The 21920-nt window shown below is 37.6% G+C and overlaps 1 protein-coding gene across 1 annotated transcript; it reads left to right on the top strand.

The window, feature by feature from the left end:
• The first annotated feature begins 514 nt into the window (after positions 1-514).
• Positions 515-20868, top strand: LOC121381909 (F-box/LRR-repeat protein 18-like). The gene is made up of 10 exons (XM_041511320.1): positions 515-663; positions 5534-6434; positions 7179-7323; positions 8633-8787; positions 10101-10300; positions 12549-12637; positions 15912-16065; positions 17090-17225; positions 19050-19132; positions 20672-20868. Exons 1-10 carry the CDS (start codon positions 515-517, stop codon positions 20826-20828), a joined length of 2169 nt encoding a protein of 722 aa, XP_041367254.1. The 3' UTR covers positions 20829-20868.
• The last annotated feature ends 1052 nt before the right edge of the window (positions 20869-21920 follow it).

Genomic DNA, 21920 nt, shown 5'->3' on the forward strand with positions numbered 1-21920 from the left:
GGATATACTTTTTATTTTTCAACCAGCAATTACTAAACGGAAAGTTAAAGCCATAGTCGAAGTTCATTCCCCAAACTTGGATAGACGTCTGTGGTGAAGTCAGAGGTTGTGTCCAACACAGGCGTACTTGAACAGTTCTCTAATGGAAGCATGCCAATAATTACCCACACCCTCATCCACACCAAGTTCTGGATAGCGCCTTATCTTACCTGTCTAGCTCGTTCCAGCCAGAGCACCACGACTGGTATATCAAAGGTCATGGTATGTACTATCCTGTCTGTGGGATGGTGCGTATAAAATATCTCTTGCTGCTAATCGAAACGAGTAGCCCTTGAAGTGGGGACAGCGGGTTCCCTCTCTCAATATTTGTGTGGTCCTTAACCATATGTATGACGCCATATAACCGTAATTAAAATGTGCTGAGTGCATCGTTATAAAAAAAAAAACATTTCTTTCTTTCTTACCTGTCTAGGTGCCATCCAACACAGGAGGAAAGTACGTCAGAAAAAGAAGAATGGCCGCGCCCAGTGAACATTATTTTGATAGGCTTTCAGATGATGTTTTACTAAATATTTTGACATTTTTGCCTTCGATTGATTTATATAGCATAAGCAGAGTGAACAGGAGGTTTAATTCACTATGTTACGATCGAACACTTGTCAGGTATATTGTATAAAGGCACACCAAAGGACAATCGTATTGTCTTTGGAATTAAATATTATCAAATGAAAAAGATAAAAAGCTGGTCAAAGTATAGGGAACATAGATTTACACTAGAAACTGTGTAACATTATTATTTGTGTGTATTTCTTGTTAGTAGTAGATATGGAAAATATAATCAAAATGACCCAATAATTTGGGTTTTAAATTTTATTACTCGCAAATTTGAAATTAAAATGTTGATTATGTTCCTTTCCACTTCCAGATCTTCAGATAATCCGTACAAAAGAATGTGTTTTTTTAAACCCACATTCATGACCATGGGTATGAGTCTGGGTCAAGTTTGTTTTTAGTTTTTTTTTTCTATTAGTAGCAAGTACCATCCCACAGACAGGATAGCACATAGTAGTGACATACCACAGCCTTTGATACCAGTCTTGGTGTACAAGCATGAACTAGAAATAGCCCAATGGGCCAACCATGTATCAGACAAGTGTAGTGATAGAATTCCATCATCAATCATCGGTTATAAATAATCGGTTGGCACCAACCGATCAACTTTTGATTTCACAATTGGTTAGCAATGTATGGCCATAAGAAGGCTTTGATGTACCAATTGTCACGTGCATCCTGCAAATGTAAAATTAAACTGTACCTTTAATAACTATTTAATATAATTTTTCTTTATGTACACATGAAAACAAACCCAAACCATTGTATATATCCATCAATTTTATCATCTAACCTGGAGGAACAGTTACAGTTCACATTTTCCCACACAATCGATTATAGATTTTTATAATCGATCATCACATCATCAGAGCCAATCCGATCAATTTTCGATTATAATCGATCATTGGAACATCACTAGATGAGCACCTTACCACTGGGCTGTTAACTTAGCCTGATATCCCTTTATCACAACATCAGGGAACATTTTGTTCAGTATCGCGTGGCGATTCACTACGTCATATCACAACACCGTCTCTTTTGCATGCATTAAGATTAGCAAGTTCACATGCATTATATACTAGGTCTTTTATTAACAGATAAAAGTTACATCAACCTGACATTCACATTTGGTTTTATCAGATTTTTAACAGAATAAAGGTGCTGCCACACAAGTGTCTCATATTAGCAGGGCTAGCTTTGCCACTCACCAAATTCGCCAATTGCAATTTTTTTGAATAATTGACAAATTTTATTTTAATTTGGCAAACAAAAATTATGTAATATTAATTGATATTTTATTGGACAATAAATTTTTAATTTTTTAGATATTTTGGCAACATATTTTGATCACCCAGAGCTAGCTCTGCGTATAAGAATAGCATAGTGACCAATGAAATTGTAATGTTTAGTCTTGTCACAGTTGGCCATATTCATATGAGGCATTTGTATCATGCGACATCACCTTTAATTTACACATCAGTAATACATAAACATAATGGTCCGAATTTACGAAAGGTGATCATTGCTCGTTTATCTTAGATGCGTGTAAGTCTTAAACGCGGCTAAAATCACACTTGTATGTGTGTCACTAACGCCTGCATTTATTATATATTATGAAACTAAGACAACATGTAGTTTGCTATCCACGTGTAACTTGTATGGGTCATTCTTTAATTGGAGGCACAAATGCCATCCGAAAATTTTGATTGGTATAAAATGATAATTTTTTTTAAATAATTAAAAAAATTTTTTTTGTTGTATCATTGTTTATATTAACTATCTTAATAAGACTCTTTAAACATCAAAAACATAGTTAAACTGTTTCTATGTGTCCAAATTCAAGTTTAATAAATTTCAATGCCTCTTAAAACTTTTAATAAACGATTTTATGTTGATTACATACATTTGACCGGCCTCGGTGGCGTCGTGGCAGGCCATCGGTCTACAGGCTGGTAGGTACTGGGTTCGGATCCCAGTCGAGGCATGGGATTTTCAATCGAGATACCGACTCCAAACCCTGAGTGAGTGCTCCGCAAGGCTCAATGGGTAGGTGTAAACCACTTGCACCGACCAGTGATCCATAACTGGTTCAACAAAGGCCATGGTTTGTGCTATCCTGCCTGTGGGAAGCGCAAATAAAAGATCCCTTGCTGCCTGTCGTAAAAAGAGTAGCCTATGTGGCGACAGCGGGTTTCCTCTAAAAACAGTGTCAGAATGACCATATGTTTGACGTCCAATAGCCGATGATAAGATAAAAAATCAATGTGCTCTAGCGGCGTCGTTAAATAAAAAAAACTTTACTTTTTTTACATACATTTGAAGTAATGCAAATTTAATAAGCAATATATTTGTTATTGGAAATAATTATTTTGTCTCTTTATATTTGACAAAAAACAAATAAACATTTTCCAAATATAATTGTCATTACCGTTACAACCTCTCTAAATATTGTAATCATTTAAGAAAGATGGATAACTCTCAATAAAAAAAATCACTATTTAGCACGATAACATGTTAGCAACACTGAAAGACAATGTTTAAGTATGAGGGTTTTTTTTTCTAAAATAAAATGTTTTGCCAGTTGGACAACCTAATTGTCATGAGTATGTTTATTGTCTGTCATTACCAAATGCTATTTTTAAATAAATAAATGCATTTGCAAACTAATTTTGAGATATTATGCTAAAATAGTGTATCGATAATAATACATTTACAGACTTTCAAAACAGCTTTATTATTATGTAAAATTCAATAAATATCATTGCCATCACGCATCAGTACTGTCACATTTTGGATGTCAATAATGGTAATGACATTTACTGAAATGTCATTTTGTGCAATATTAAACTTGCAATTACTCTTTTACACACACATACATGCACACGCACACGCACACACACACACACACACACCGCCTTCTCTTGTACCTTTACGTGCTCGTCTTTAGACATAATTTCTATGCTCTTTGACATCTTCCTGAGCAATTTCGAGCACTCGTAATGCATCCATCAGCACGGTTCAGTTCGTTTTGTTGATGAAAAGTGTCGATTACTTTGACTTAAACAACCCCTTTCGTGCGTTTAAGTATTTCAATGCATTTTAAACGCAGGTGTATAACTTGGTGATTTTCATTGTACACACGTAACATAAATGTGCTTCGTAATTTGGTTACTAAAATACACACTTCTCTTTCAGATAGTTACACGCGGTTAAGGGATAAACACCGTTCGTGAATTCGGCCCTATATATAGATTTTTGAAGTGTGTTTTCATTAAAAGCCATAACATACATAAAGATTATTAACCCTTTGACCCAGAGACTGACATTTACGTCACTTATCGCTTTACCGGGACAGCAATATCTATGTTGTTTTAGCAGTGCTGTGAATCAAACATGGTTTTTGACAATGCATTGCATGTGAGTGCATTTGTATCCGTCATTAATTTAACGGGAAATATAATTCTATTAATAAGATAGGTAACTCTTACTGTGATAATTTGTTTACTTTTGGACACTGAGTTAACATTACTTGACATTGACGTACACAAAAGGGTGGTGCCCATAAAATTTGCATGTAATTTGATGGCTATTTTTATTTACAAATGCAAATTTCTGTTATAAACTTACATAAGGGCCATTCCATGGTAATGATTTAAGCCAGGACATGACATTCTGACTCTTATGGTCTCCTTCACTAAAAATCTTTTTTAAATGGAAATGCAAATGGAAATCCCCCCAAACCCAAGTTTATCTTCCACATGTATCATTAGCAATTATGTCCTTCACTGGAGAAATGTTGGTTTGTATATTCCAGTTCATGTTTGGATACCTGTATCTGCCAAGGAATAAACTTAAGATTTTAGCAGCACATTGTATTTGAACAATTCTTTGACACAATGTTTTTGGATTCACAAAATGGAACATTTGGTATAAATACAATATTCTTTAAATTGGTGGATTATCAATAATTCATTGTTTGATCAAAACACAGAAGCATAGAATTAATTGATAATAATATTTTTGTATCTACATAAATCCATGTTAAATATTCGAACATGCTTCCCCGAACGTCCAGTTTCTCAGTTTCCGATTCTTGATGGTGAGAGCAAAAAGTATTGAAAATAAAAGTAATTTCTTTTAGGTACATGTGCATTATCTAGTCAGTTTTGCAAATTTCTCTATATCGAGAGATTTAATACATTTTTAATCTTTACTCAGTTTAACATGCCATCTTGAATGTCACGTCCTGGCTCAAAGTTTGAGGTAGTTATTTTAATCATTTAATACAACCAGTCATCATTATACCTTTTATTTATACTTGGAACATTGAGAAGAAGGAGAATTAAAAAGGATTTTTATTTCTGAAAAATAGTTTTAAAATAAAACTAACTTTTATATGTCAAATCAGCCAGGACATGACATTATATATTTTGAAAAATAATTTAATATACTAATTATGATATGAAAGAAGGGAAAGTAGTATTTTCATATGCAGTATATTTTAGATATGATGTCCTGATACCTAATTTTTAAATTTGACATAACAGTAATATTACCAAAAAACAAATGTCACGTCCTGGCTCACAAAAATTATGTTTTCAAATAAAACCATCATTAAAACCCATAAAAGAAAAGTAAATTGGCAATAAAAGTATATTTGTATGTGCTTAAGGGTGTTAACTTTAAGCTATAATAAAAACTTAGTTTAACAGATCATTTAGAAATTTCCATACCCATCGTATAAGTCACTCATCGTAATATAAACGGTCTCACTCGGGAACTCGTTTAGTATTTTCTGTTGTATATCTCCCCTTAAAAGGGTTAACATCCCATTAGCAGATTCAATACCTTAGCTTGGTGAGTATTAAGCTTTGATTTTACTAAATGTACATGTATGTATTTACCGTTTTTATTTTTGCAGATATTCCAGTTTTGCAAACTGCTACCGACTAAGTGATGAGGTCTTCACAAAATACATCCAGTGTGCCAGTCACCATCTTGTCCATCTGAACCTCAGCGCTTGCTACTGGCTCTCCGGCAAAGTCTTTGACAACTCTGTATCACGGTGCACAAATTTAACCCACTTATACTTGCTTAACTGCAATGTAAATGTGAAACGGTTGTGCCGAATAATGGCTGCCCTAGACAAGTTACAAGTTCTAGCATTCACCATCCAAGACCTGCGAGACTTCCACTCAGAGCTGGCCACTAACCAAGCTGCGCAGAAGACTCTGCGTCACCTGCAGGTGATCTGTCTCCACTTCCACCAACAGCTGGAGTTCTCGCCGCACATATCAATGCACTTCTTGTCCCAGCCGTCGTTCCTTGAATACTGTCAAAACCTAGTCGAGCTGCACGTCCTCGGCACGCCCAGCTGCTCAAAGGGAATGCCGCAGTATTTACTGCAGCCTCAGATCAACAATAAGGAGAACTGGACTCGCCTCAAGACACTGAGCATCAACGATGCCATCGATCCGGCCGCTCGCATGTTCTTCTTCGGAATGTTGATGGAAGTGTGTAAATTCTCTCTCAAGTTCGAAACCATCCTCCAGCCGTCGTCCAACCTGCAGAGACTTCAGAACAAGACTCACTTCTTCAAGTGCCTTTTGCAGATAGACTCTCTCCGACACCTCGACTTCTCACGCGCAATGATTGAAATACCAAACCCAGACTTTCCATTGCACAAGGCACGAAATCTGAGTTTCCTGAATATCGCAGACAACACCAGGATTACGAGTCACAGTCTGCAGACGATAGCGGAAGGCTGTCCGAATCTAGTCAGCATTAACCTCCAGAACTGCCACAGTCTGCTTCTAGGACAGGTATCACTCTCGGATTTATCTTATACATAATATGACATATATATTTTCTCACTTTTACAAAGTTAAAAGGTGATAGTCTGTCCCACAGAGAACACCTTTTTTGATAATATGGAATTTACTACACAATATTTATTTCTGAGCCAATTGTTTTCTAAATTACACACAAACATAGGGTTGTTTTGTTATTTCCAAAATACTTTTACTTTTCTTTTGATGTCAAACCAAACTGAAATTATTTACCAAAACCATTTTTGTAGGATTTTGGGATGGACTATAGGTGTTACTTTTCCAATGGCATTTGGTAATTCTAATGTAAAGTCATAGAGCCTGAGGTAACCAACTATATTTTTCCATTAGCAACAAGGGATCTTTTATATGCACTTTCCCAAAGTTAGGACAGTGCATACAATGGCCTTTGCTGCAGTCTTGAAAGAGGAGTAGTTATCTGTACTGGATTAGATTAATTCATGTTCTCTAGGTTACCAAGTTTGTTTATTTTCATTTTTGTGTTTGAAAACCTGTATAACATTTGCACAGTTAGCTTTACCACTCCCAAAGTTTGAAATTTTTTGAATTATATTTTATTTTGGCAAAATAATATCTTGTTATGATTGCTATGCTTTTGAAAAATTACTCCATGTAGATTTTTGCAATTTAATGGTGTTTTTTTAAATTTTATAGATAATTTAGCTAATTTTGTTCTCCCACAGAAGTGGACCTGATTTAGATTTGTTTGATTTTCAGGACAACAAGACGCCCGAGCCTGGCGGGCTGCAGCTGCTGCTGATGAGTCTGTCCCATCTTCGCCACATCAACCTGTCCGGGGTCCACGTCCATGAGACGGACATCACCAACAGTTCACTCTGTCGGCTTCTCGCTAACAACACAGGTGGGTAGACAGGCATGTGATTCTTCCGCTAATTGGCGGAATTCCGCTTTAAAAAAAATTTCATGCCCCCAGACTCCCCTAGTCATCTCGTGCATTCTGCATGTATCATTTTCAGCTTTTTTAGAAATGTTTTAATCATATGCCTGGGTAGAGCACGGCCCAGTTTTCATGGGAATCTGTGAAATGTTTCAATCACATGCCTGGGTAGAGCACGGCCCAGTTTTCATGGGAATCTGTGAAATGGATTTACTTAATTGTTTTAGTGAGTGGTTGTTAGTCACATACCTTTTGTCAGCTTCTCAGTAACAACACAGGTTAGTAGAGTGACCGCAGCGGGTTTCTTCTCTCATTATCTGTATGGTAGTGATGTTCCATTGGTTGGATTATAATCCAAAATTGATCTATAGGCCTCTACCAGATTTGATGTAAATATTTTGGGGTTGATATTTTGTTTTCGTATATGCATAAAGAAAAAATAGTTTGGCATGCTTTCCTGAGAAAAGTGGGGGTGGCGTGTGCCACCCACCATTTTGTAGTCCCTATCCGGAGTAGTCTTCATTAATGTCCATGTATGTTGAACTTTTAAAAAGAAAGAAACTGCAGTTTTGCCTATTTTGTGTAAATAAATAGAGGATACTCCCTGGGTGTCTTGTGATGTCATAATTTATCAGCACGAGTTGATAGAAGTATTTTATACTTTTATCACCGAGTGCTGATAAATTATGATATCACAAGACACGAGGGGGGTATTCTTTTTATCATCCATTATCATTCTTTTCATTTGCGACAGTTGTAAACAATGTCAGTAATGTGGATTGAATGTCAGCGGTAGACTTGTTAACTAGCAGAACGGCACTGGCGTGATGTCATTAATGGTAGGTTTAGCGCTGAAACAAACACAGTGACCTAACAAAACCTTGTCTTGTGATTAAAATTTGACCAATCAAGATTATAAGAAGCGATATCTCCTACAAAAGCCTTTAATGGATGATAAATAAACATATTGGAATGACAAGTGCTTGTGATTTTGTTAAACTGACCATCTGAGTGTGTCTTCTGTCCCGGACCAGACCACTGGCTATCCAGAGGCCGGGCCCGGGATGAACATGCCCGAAACCGTAGTGGTACAGGGACATGTTAAAGGTACTCTCTCTCCCTCTCTCTCAGTGTGTCTGTCTGATCAGTTTAGAGAAGGATTTAACTGGTTCAGAATCAATTACCTAAAATGTTTAATACTGGTTTGCATGTGAACTTCATTTCTGAGACTTGTTTAAACGTATTTATAACTCTAATGTCTGTTATTTTTCAGAATGGAGAAGTATATCGATTTCGCCCTGCTGTCTGTGTGTGAAAAACAAAAGTTCAACATCAAAAATGGTTGGCAGGAAACGTATTCTAGTCCAGTACCACCAGTCTCAGACGGTGAAGAAATTACGTATTGGGGTGCAGCTAAGTCAAAACCAGGTATTTCACTGTTATGTTTGTACGACAGTCATTTTCAGTGATACAGTGGTTATCTAGGATTTTCCTGACTGGAGGTGCTGGTGAAACTAAAAAGGTGAGTTGGGAGGGTCATTTTTGATGAAAAGAATCACTGTTGAGTGTTGAAGGTCCAGGCGTGGCACAGTGTAAAATGAAGGTAACTGTATCATATGTCTGAAGGACGCAAATATTACAAAGGGTCTGAGTGTCCCCCGAAAATGTTTTTAAATGGAAATGCTCTTCAATAAAACAGAGGAATTATTGTTTTACTTATCCCTTGTTTTGAGATATTTTATTGATAAAAAAAGAATCAAAAGGATTGCACAACAGGCAGAGCCTATATAAGTACTCTCCTAAACAAGATGGACATCAGACAATATTCATAATCGTATATATATATAAAACATAATAACAATGTCCATTGGCATAAAATATCTAACATAATTAATATTTTTTAATATATATAGTAATAAAAGGTAGAGAGTAGATAGAATAGAAATGCCTTGCTACTAATGAAAAAATATAGTTGGTTTCCTGTGAAGAGTACACGTAAGAATTACCCCATATTTGATATCCAATAGCTGATGATGGATTAAACAATGAGGGTGGGATGTAGCCCAGTGGTAAAGAGCTCGCTTGGTGCACGTTTGGTTTGTGATAGATCCCCGTCGGTGGTCCCATTGGGCTATTTCTTGTTCCAGCCAGTGCACCATGACTGGTTTATCAAATGCTGTGGTATGCGCTATCCTGTCTGTGGGATGGTGCATATAATTTAAAATCCCTTTCTACTAATCAGTTTGCTCTAGTGGTGTCATTAAACAAAACAAACAATATCTTCTTTTCCAGTAGGTCAGCTGCTGTGTTATTATGTCTATAGAGGAGGTTAAATCAATTTGTTATCCCAGCGGGCTCTCGTAACCAGGGAAATAAAACTCATTTAGCACTTACAAAATGATAACTTTGTCCTAGATGACATGTCATCACGATTTGGCAAACATACAAAATAATATCATGTAGTTTTAAATATATGCATTTATTCATTTCAGTTTTATTGCTACATTTGATTGTTCATTTAAAAAAATTGAATGCGAATATAATACAAACTTTATATTACAAAGTTATATCAATACTCAGAACAGTATATGAAGTGGTTTACATCGTTTGTATACATACAGGTATGGATATCAAAAAAATTAAAGCTTGTGATCAGTGAAAATCATTTCACTCTAGAATATAAATTGTATAACTGTTAACTCATTTATTATCCTCTATTTCATCTGATTTTACTTCGGCAGCCCTCCACGTCTCACAAGGATCCTGTAACGATGGACAGAGTCTGTGACGACGGACCGGAGACGGATGGACCAAGTGAGCTGGACACGCTGGTCAGCAGTTGTCCACTCATGGAAGAGTTCGAACTGGTCAGTGCGGGGTTCCGGTCCACGTTCAACAAGTACTTCGGAGTATCTCCGAAAACATTCCATTTCATATCATGGTGAGAAACAGCTTTCTTTTACAGTGGTCCTTGTGGGTCACGAGGTCATTTCATGTGCACTGTTGAATAATTTATAGCTAAATATAGCATGGTCATTATCTTTGTTTCTTTTGTCAGTTGACCACAAAGAATTCTTGGTAAACTCAGTGTGTTGAATGTGTATGCATAAAACAGTGACATCATTAGTTAATGCGTTTGACACACTCTTAAGATTACCCCTATATTTTTTTTTCTACTAGTAAATGGAATTATTTAGTTTAGTAATTTTTTATAGGCAAATAGCTGAAGGTATAAACTGTATGTTTTAAAGCAAACATTAATAAATATTTTTGGTGGAAACCGCCATTATTGCAACTAAGCAGTGTTCCAGATTAACGGTATCCCGATATCCCGGGGATACCAGAAGTTAATTTTGGATACCAGACTTCAAGAACCCAGTATCCCACCGGGATGCCATATAATACTAAATTCTCAGGTGGGATACCCGATTTTGAAATGTTAGTATCCAACTGGGATACTGGCCCAAAAATTTAATCTCGAACACTGAACTATGACATATCACCTTTAATTTTAATGTATATTTTAAGACATTCTGATTCACTGTTACTGTGAGTCACACGGTTATTTTTATAACACTGTTAAATTTGAGAGTCTTATTTGTAATGCATATTTTCAGGCCTTATATAAAGAGTGTTTGACCACCCAGATTCAGGATACTATAAAATACAGACCTGGACCACATTCCACGAAGCGATCTTAGCTCTGCGTTCACCTTAAGTGCATAACTACCTCATGCACTTAAGGGGATCTTAGCACTAAGATTGCTTCATGGAATGACCTCCTGGTAATGCCACAGTTCTGACAGATTTATTTGGTTTACAGTTTCAACTGTTTTTACCGTTGAACTCTTTGACTGACACTGATATACGATTCCTATGTTTCTGTTGCATGCCCTCTTATATCGTGATCCTGTCTTAAAAAACGGATCACATTGTTTGCTATCAATAGTATTATTATCAGTACTAGTCTGCGGGTAAATTAAAAAACACGTAATAGAATAAGGTGGGTTTTTTTTACAATATCTATTTTAGTCCTTTTCTAAGAAATAACACTTGAATTACTTGTTATGAGTAAATAGGTTAGTGAGTCACATTGCAATATTTAAGACTAAACTGGTGTAATGATAATGGTTGCATGGCTTCTAGATTATGGTAGCCCCACTCCCATGGCTAGTAATATTCAATGTTGGGCTAGTAAATAACTACTATCGCCATGCCAGACAGGGCTTCTAGATTATGGTAGCCCCACTCCCATGGCTAGTAATATTCAATGTTGGGCTAGTAAATAACTACTATCGCCATGCCAGACAGGGCTTTTAGATTATGGTAGCCCCACTCCCATGGCTAGTAATATTCAATGTTGGGCTAGTAAATAACTACTATCGCCATGCCAGACAGGGCTTCTAGATTATGGTAGCCCCACTCCCATGGCTAGTAATATTCAATGTTGGGCTAGTAAATAACTACTATCGCCATGCCAGACAGGGCTTTTAGATTATGGTAGCCCCACTCCCATGGCTAGTAATATTCAATGTTGGGCTAGTAAATAACTACTATCGCCATGCCAGACAGGGCTTCTAGATTATGGTAGCCCCACTCCCATGGCTAGTAATATTCAATGTTGGGCTAGTAAATAACTACTATCGCCATGCCAGACAGGGCTTTTAGATTATGGTAGCCCCACTCCCATGGCTAGTAATATTCAATGTTGGGCTAGTAAATAACTACTATTGCCATGCCAGACATGGCTTCTAGATTATGGTAGCCCCACTCCCATGACTAGTAATATTCAATGTTGGGCTAGTAAATAACTACTATCGCCATGCCAGACAGGGCTTTTAGATTATGGTAGCCCCACTCCCATGGCTAGTAATATTCAATGTTGGGCTAGTAAATAACTACTATCGCCATGCCCGATGGCTAGTGAAAACAAAATGGGTCATATGCTGCATTTAAGTCTATTTTGTAAATGTGAATATCTTGCCCCTTCCTCCCCTCAAATCTAAGGTTTTTAAGCTCTATCTCCTTCTCTAGGTGACATATCCAATTATTCCTAGTATTAAAATTTTATTTACTTAAAGCAGGGCTAGTGAATTTTTAATCATGGCTGGTAAATCTTTTAAATCACTGATCTCATGGCTAGTGGATTTTTATAAGTATTCTACAAGCCCTGGGTTGTTATTTTCCAGTGTCCAGGCAAATTCCATCCGAGATAGTGACCTGTCCTGTATCGGGAACTGGCAACACCTGCGATATCTACAGCTGTCTGGACTGCAAGGTAAACATTTTATTACAGTGATACAGTCTCTTTTTATTGTCGTCTTGTTATGACGAAAAACCAAAAGGAAAATATTGGTATTACTTTATAGCAGGTGCGTACCTGCCTGTACGCAAGTACGCAGTGGCGTCCACATCATTTTTCAAAAATAAAATAAAAAATTCTTTAAAAAACCAACGGAAAACCGTGCGCCCGAGAGAAAAGGAGAGGGACAACCAAATTGTAGAATAATGGCACATTGTCAAGTTCACACACATGCACATAGACTAGACTGTCTCACTCTGATGCAATCGAATACATATACATGTAGATGTACTCATTTTCATACCCGGACTCAGCTAAAGATATTTTAAAGTGAGATGCAACTCAGACAATGCACTGATGCTATCTATAGTTCAGACATTTTACAAATTGCCGCATTAAAACTTGCGATTGCCAAGTTTATTTATAGGTATAACATTAGTTCTCAAAGTCGCCAGAGTGCACCATATGACGTCTAGGTTTCAAAAAAATTCTGGGTACGCCCCCTACAACACTCGCACCTTCGGCGCTCGACTGTAAATTTGGAATCCACATCAAAAATGGCTGGGTGCGCCCCTGCTTTATAGGCAGCAGCAATGGTATCAATTTTATCATTTAGCTCCATTTCCACAAACCATAAGATATAGATAAATGAATCTTGATTTATTATGATTATGCATTTGTGAATGTTCATCACAGCACAGGTTAACATGTAAGTATTTGAAACAACCAACAATTCTGTATACTTTTACATTTGTCAGTATTAACTTACTGGTTTTTAATTTTCAAGTTGCTGCAGCTTCCATGGATCATGGGATAGAACCACTTTGGTGGACCCATTGGTTTGTTTTCGTACCAACCACCGGCCTCGGTGGCGTCGTGGCAGGCCATCGGTCTACAGGCTGGTAGGTACTGGGTTCGGATCCCAGTCGAGGCATGGGATTTTTAATCCAGATACCGACTCCAAACCCTGAGTGAGTGCTCTGCAAGGCTCAATGGGTAGGTGTAAACCACTTGCACCGACCAGTGATCCATAACTGGTTCAACAAAGGCCATGGTTTGTGCTATCCTGCCTGTGGGAAGCGCAAATAAAAGATCCCTTGCTGCCAATCGGAAGAGTAGCCCATGTAGTGGCGACAGCGGGTTTCCTCTCAAAATCTGTGTGGTCCTGAACCATATGTCTGATGCCATATAACCGTAAATAAAATGTGTTGAGTGCATCGTTAAATAAAACACTTCTTTCTTTCTTTCATACCAACCAGTATCCCATGACTGGCATTTAAAGGCTGTGGTATGTGCTGACCTGTCTATGGGAAAGTGCATGTATAAGATCCCTTGCTGCTGTTAAAAAATGTTACAGGGTTTATTCTGAAGACTACATGTCAGAATTATCAACGGTTAACATCTTGTACAGTATAATATTGGTTGTTTCAGTATGGAACCTTTGACTGTGTTATTGTGTTTGTCTAGGTATTTGATTTGTGTGAACGTCTGACTGTGTTATTGTGTCTGTCTAGGTATCTGGTTTGGTAACAGCCCGACCGACATCGCGAAGGGCTGTGTGAACATCTGACTGTGTTATTGTGTCTGTCTAGGTATTTGATTTGTGTGAACGTCTGACTGTGTTATTGTGTTTGTCTAGGTATCTGGTTTGGTAACAGCCCGACTGACATCGCGAAGGGCTGTGTGAACATCTGACTGTGTTATTGTGTCTTGTCTAGGTATTTGATTTGGTAACAGCCCGACCGACATCGCGAAGGGCTGTGTGAACATCTGACTGTGTTATTGTGTCTGTCTAGGTATTTGATTTGTGTGAACGTCTGGCTGTGTTATTGTGTTTGTCTAGGTATCTGGTTTGGTAACAGCCTGACCGACATTGCGAAGGGCTGTGTGAACATCTGACTGTGTTATTGTGTCTTGTCTAGGTATTTGATTTGGTAACAGCCCGACCGACATGGCGAAGGGCTGTGTGAACATCTGACTGTGTTATTGTGTCTGTCTAGGTATTTGATTTGTGTGAACGTCTGACTGTGTTATTGTGTTTGTCTAGGTATCTGGTTTGGTAACAGCCCGACCAACATCGCAAAGGGCTGTGTGAACATCTGACTGTGTTATTGTGTCTTGTCTAGGTATTTGATTTGGTAACAGCCCGACCGACATTGCGAAGGGCTGTGTGAACATCTGACTGTGTTATTGTGTCTGTCTAGGTATTTGATTTGTGTGAACGTCTGACTGTGTTATTGTGTTTGTCTAGGTATCTGGTTTGGTAACAGCCTGACCGACATCGCGAAGGGCTGTGTGAACATCTGACTGTGTTATTGTGTCTTGTCTAGGTATTTGATTTGGTAACAGCCCGACCGACATCGCGAAGGGCTGTGTGAACATCTGACTGTGTTATTGTGTCTGTCTAGGTATTTGATTTGTGTGAACGTCTGACTGTGTTATTGTGTCTGTCTTGGTATCTGGTTTGGTAACAGCCCGACCGACATCGCGAAGGGCTGTGTGAACATCTGACTGTGTTATTGTGTCTGTCTAGGTATTTGGTTTGGTAACAGCCTGACTGACATTGCAAATGGCTGTGTTGACTGTGTTACTGTGTTTGTCTAGGTATCTGGTTTGGTAACAGCCTGACTAACATTGCGAATGGCTGTGTTGACTGTTATTGTGTTTGTCTAGCTATCTGGTTTGGTAACAGCCTAACTGACATTGCGAATGGCTGTGTTGACTGTGTTATTGTGTTTGTCTAGGTATCTGGTTTGGTAACAGCCTGACTGACATTGCGAATGGCTGTGTTGACTGTGTTATTGTGTTTGTCTAGGTATCTGGTTTGGTAACAGCCTGACTGACATTGTGAATGGCTGTGTTGACTGTGTTATTGTGTTTGTTTAGGTATCTGGTTTGGTAACAGCCCAACCGACCTCGTGAAGGGCTGTGTGAACGTCTGACTGTGTTATTGTGTCTGTCTAGGTATCTGGTTTGGTAACAGCCTGACTGACATCACGAATGGCTGTGAACATCTGTGTTATTGTTTGTCTACGTATCTGGTTTGGTAGCAGCCAGACTGACATCACGAATGACTGTGTTATTGTTTGTCTAGGTATTTGGTTTGGTAACAGCCTGACCGACATCGCAGAGGGCTGTTTGAACCTCTGACTGTGTTATTGTGTTTGTCTAGGTATTTGGTTTGGTAACAGCCTGACCGACATCGCAGAGGGCTGTTTGAACCTCTGACTGTGTTATTGTGTTTGTCTAGGTATCTGGTTTGGTAATAGCCTGACCGACATCGCGAAGGGCTGCGTGAACCTGGAACGGCTCCACCTGGCATACCTCGGTTTGACCGGTCACTGTCAGTACGTGAAGAACCTGTGTGCGGCCTTCAGACACTTTCACAAACTGCTCGACTTCAGGTAACTACATTTCTTTTATTATCAGTGATGAATAACTCTCATTAAGAGTTAACTCACCTGGTAAAACTCAACTCTTTTTTTTTTTCTTCCCCATCACCATTATAATTTTTCTGTCAATCCATGATAGATTATAGATGGTGTGATTGCCCCATCAATGTGGGTGGCTCCCCGATATAAAATCCTGTCTATGCCAATGATTTGTAATGTTGAGGAACAGTTAACTCATGTTATAATAACCAGAGACAGTTAACTTGTGTTACAGAGAACAATAGTGACAGTTACTGTCATTAACTTATGATGTGGCAGCTTTCCATCACTTAAACAAACTGCTCTACTACAATCAACTCACATTATAAAAGATCAATGACCGTTAATATTCATGACAAAATTTAAGGTAGAAATATTTTAGAATACATGGAAAGCACGGAGTTACGCCATTCTTTGATCAAACAATGAATGGCAAGTGGATCATTTCCAGACTGACTTTGCACGGGAGTCTTAGCCAGTATTTTTTTATGTCAAGGGGAATAACTCTTGTCAAACTCAAGATAACAGGTTCACCACAGGACAGAATTAAAGAAGTGGGGTTTATGTATGTTATAATATGCATTATTGATTAGTTTCTTGTCCTGTTTGATGAATGATAACTAATATGTGAAACAAAAGGTAAACAAAACTGGAAGGTGCATATTATGGGGTGGGAATGGGGAGTATGATTACAGATAATTTTAGTGTGTTTTTTGTCAGCTGGTGTGTTAAATGACAAATAAGGTTCCAACAGGGCTTCATTTTGTAAAGGGAAATTACAACTCCCATAACTACTCACTTCCACATGTTGAATTTGTTTTGTTTGTTGTACATGTTGAAATTATTTATTTTTTATTTTTATATATTAAATATAATGATGTTTGTGTATTTATGTTATACATATTGAAATTGTTTGGTTATTTTATTACACCTATTGACATTAACATTTGTGATTTTTTTTGTTATACATGTTTACATTGTTTTGTGTGTTATGTAGGTTGGAGCAGCCATACCTGAAGCTGGATGAGTCGTTTTTCTCGGGCTGTCAGGAATGTCACACCCTGGAAAGAATTTGTATTATCTCAAAGAACGCGTCTCTCGAACCAGCTCCCGTCCTCAAGTTTGTTGAACAAGTGAGTTTTTGAGAAAACAACTGGACTCTGGGTGGTAGTGGTGACACACCCACCTTTTGACACTTATTTTTCATTTTGTACTTATTTACTTTGAAAACAGAGAAATATTAGCCATAAAATGTACTGTTTCATTTATGTCATTAATCTTCTGACTACTGGATTAATTTTTAACAAAAAACATGTTACGAGGTGCAAATTTACAACTTTTGACTCCCATATTTTTTACTTAAAGCCGCACACCCTAGTTCCATCCAGCGAAAATAAATTATAATTTGGTTAATCTACAAACCTGTAACACACTTAGATCACGTTTTTATCAAATGGAGTGAAAAAGCAGGTTTTATAAAGATAAATACCATGGGAATCCCCATGTCCCAATTGCTTGAAATAATTTTTAAAGTTAGTATTCTGATGTCACTGGTAGACGTTGCTCGAAGCACAACAATGCCTACGTCACGACAAATTTCACAGACTTGGGGTGCGTTCCTTTCACCTCTCCTGGACATGTTCCAACTGTTCTGTCCTGGTTGTATCCCCTCTCCAGATATCGTAAGACTTAGCAAAATTATTGGTTTTAAGGGTTTGTAACATTTTGTATTGAGACACTTACTTGTCTGAACTTTATTGTTACTGAAAATGTTCACGAACTGTGAAGAAATATCTCACAAATGAACAACAAGCAAACGACAACAAATCGGATGTTGATTGCGCGAACTGTGCACGAGAAAACAAACCGAACCAAAATGATAACGGTCACGTGGTATACCAATGTCTGTGACGTTTACACAGGAAGATTCCCTCTAAAAATAGATTGGACCTCACTTGCTTAACGGTTTTTTCTCGAGTGCGCTCAGCATTTTAAGAAATAAAAAAAAAGCATTTCGTGGTTTTACAAACATCAGGATTACCAGGATTACCAAAAAGCACTTCAAGTGAATGGAAATGTGTATTCTAAATAATAAAATGTAAGTAAAGTGCAATTTTATTTGTGAAAAAATGGGTTTAATAGCGAAAAACAACGCGGTAATGGTTAACAACTAGCCGTAACTAGGGCGTGTCCCTTTAACTTTTTTATAAATATATAAAATAATGCTCATGTGTGAATTGGTAAGTACTGTTTTCGTGGTTTAATATTTTTTTAATCAGTTAATGTTGAAAAAAATTAGGCATTTACATATGTGCATTTGTGGCCATATGCCAATTATTAATGGCCATTATTTTTTTATTTTTTTTTTACCAAAATTGTTTTTTTAAACAAACTACAATTCATACCCCAATATTTCATAATTTTTGTTGTTGGTAAAATAGTCAAATTTATTATTAAATTAGCTGTCACATTCAGCTATCAATTCCTCAAAATGTCCGCAATGTTCCGCCATTGTTGTCAAGCAAAAATACCCTAGGTATTTCTCACGCAAACACAAAAAACTAAAGTGTCCATTATCAAGATTATTAGTCTCGATCAGTGATGTTCTGTTATTAGTCCCCTATAGGTCCAACCGGAGGGGACTATAGATTTCATCTCCGTCCGTCTGTCTGTCCTTCCGTCCCACATGTTTTCAGGATGTTTTTTGCAGAATTTTGTGTATTGTTTCATCATGTATTGTCACAGATCAAGTTTGACTTTCATGATGATTTACCCATTTTTGACGGAGTTATGGCGTTTCCTCGCATTTTAATTGTCCTTTTCCTGCAAAATGTGTTAGATGGCACAGATTTTAACCTAGGATTTCAAGAATTTCCGGGACCCCTCTAGATTTCCTCTTTTTTACAGTTCACCAATTCCCATCCCTGTTTCTTATTACATCTGGTTTCTTCTTGCAGGTGTCCTCGTTGGTTGTAATCGAGCTTTTCACTGGTGTCACACTCACTCAATGTAAAAGTCTTCAGTCACAGATACTAAAAAGGTAATGTCCACACATTTTAACTTGCCTCTATTCACATGAAATACACAAATACAAACATTTCTTTCAAACTTGTACATACAAAGGGGTAAACCTTTTACCTGCTGGTATTCCATTCTCCCTTGTGAAAGCACATGTCAGAAAGGTTGATAAAGTATAGGGTATAATATTTTATTTGACCTCCCACCCACATTCCTTTTCAATAGCATGCACTGAAAATAACACCATTCCCTCAGACCTCAACGTGAACAAACTTGATAGGAGATATTAAGTGTTCTCCTAACTTAGATTATGGGGAGCCATTTAAGATATTACCATATTGATACCATGTATAAATTCACATGCTAAGGAGAGCTAAAAATGTATTTCCTTGAACTAGTCTGAAGGGAATGGTGGTGAGCTGGGACCCGTTCCACGAAGCGATCTTAGCCCTAAGAGCACCTTAAGTGCATATATTAGCTGTGTAGTTACGGTGATCTTAGGGCCAAGATCACTTCGTGGAACGGAGCCCAGGAGTGATAAGTCCCCATAAACGGCGAGGGTGGGACATAGCCCAGTGGTACAGCGCTCGCTCGATGTGTGGTCATTGTCAAATCGATCCCCCATCAGTTGGCCCATTGGGCTATTTCTCGTTCCAGTCAGTGCACCACGACTGGTATATCAAAGACTGTGGTATGTACTACCCTGTTTGTGGGATGGTGCATATAAAAGATCCCTTGCTGCTAATCGAAAAGATTAGCCCATGAAGTGGCGACAGCAGGTTTCCTCTCACAATATCTGTGTGGTCCGTAACCATATGTCTGATGCCATATAACCGTAAATAAAATGTGTTGAGTGCATCGTTAAATAAAACATTTCCTTCCTTAAATGGCGAGGTCTGTGCCCTCCTCTCAGTCTACGGTTTATGGTTTGGTGGAAATGTTCTCAGCTATTACAGCTTTTTTTATCATTAACTTACACAGTACGTGCAAAAATTGGCTTAAATTATCAAGATTTTACAAATCTAGGATTTTTGTAGTCATCCTTGTGTTTGTAGTAGCTAAAAATTAATTTTATGTGAAAAGAAAATAGTGTATACACCTCGGAAACTAAAGATGGCAGATTTAATATTTAAAAGTGTTTTTCATACTTCAGCTTTGACCTGTTTTGTGTGTGAATACAGACATTAATTATTATTTTTTATATTTCATATTTGCTAATCAGCAACCTGCCGTGTGTGTGTGTCTACACATTTAAAAGTGTTTTTCATATTTTGCTACTTCATGTTTGGTATTCAGCGACCTGCACTGTGTGTGTATACACATTTAATTGTTTTTGATATTTTACTACTTCATGTTTGGTATTCAGCGACCTGCACTGTGTGTGTATACACATTTAAGTGTTTTTGATATTTCGCTACTTCAGGTTTGGTAATCAGCGACCTGCACTGTGTGTGTACACATTTAAAAGTGTTTTTGATATTTTGCTACTTCAGGTTTGGTAATCAATGACCTGCACTGTGTGTGTGTGTATACACATTTAAAAGTGGTTTTGATATTTCAGGTTTGGTGTTGTGAGACCTGCTCTGTGTGTGTGTATTCACCCGCTGATGCATCCCGACCTGCCCCAGGTGACCTCCAACCTTCCCACAGTGCACCTGGAGGAAATGACTGTGTCCGGCTCTCGTATCTGTGTAAAACCACCACGATGGCCGTGGTAGCTCGGCCATCGAACGTTTAATTAGTGTTTGACATGTACTTGTTGGGGGGGGGGGGGGGGGGGAAAAAGGGACGGAGGGAGGGATGAATGCATTAGTGTGTTATAAGATTAAAAAATAACAAAAACAGTTGAAATACCATTTATTCGTCTACTTTGAAGAAACAGTGCTCAGTTCAACAAACACAAACCTTGTTTGCTTGAATAAAATTCAGGTTTCTTCTTACAAAAAATAAAGCATAAATTCGGATTTGACCTTGAATTTGAGTCTCTACTGGTAAACGTGAGATTTAAAAATGCACATGCATATGTCCCTCATGTTGAAATAATCGTATTTACTTACATCAGTATCAGATACCAGAAAAACTTGCTTGATTATGAAATGTGGCATTGGATTACATCAGAATTAAATAACTTAAGTAGAAAAATGTCTGTGGCATTAAGAAATGGTGGCTCGATTGTGAAATATGGTACTGGTTTTACATCAGAATTACATAACATAGGTAGACAAATATCTATGGCATTAAGAAATGCTAGCTTGATTAACAGAATCTATCACCGTTGTGAGGTATAGATAAGGCAATTCCAATCCGAGGGACAAAATGTTTTTGTGAGGGCCGAGGTTTACTGAGGCCCTTGCAAAAACATTTTGTCTGGAGGGTTGGAATTGCCTTATCTCTACCTCACACGGTGATTGATTCTTTTTCTTGCCCATTTAATTACAGTAACACAACATTAATTCGGTTTGTTTATTAAAGAACGATTCATAAACATTTCATGTGAAGAATCAATTAATTTGTATTAATGTGTATAAACACTGAAATACACCACTTGTGTAATTCAGAATACACCTTTAGTTTTAGGTCTCCAAATCAAATAAACATCAGACTGCCATAAATTTACGTTGATTTTACAGTTTAGACTTGTATTGGCTTGAAATCAAACTAAACTGAAATTGAAACAGAGTTTGAAATAGTTTCAGCCACTGACATGCTTAGTTGTATTTCAGTCGATGGTTACTTGACTGTGAATTTACGTATTTACCATTTTTCTTAGTTTGCTCTTTATGACGGTTTTAATTAATTGCCAGATATAT

This window comes from Gigantopelta aegis, chromosome 9 (genome assembly GCF_016097555.1).
Source record: "Gigantopelta aegis isolate Gae_Host chromosome 9, Gae_host_genome, whole genome shotgun sequence".
Lineage (NCBI taxonomy): Eukaryota > Metazoa > Mollusca > Gastropoda > Neomphalida > Peltospiridae > Gigantopelta > Gigantopelta aegis.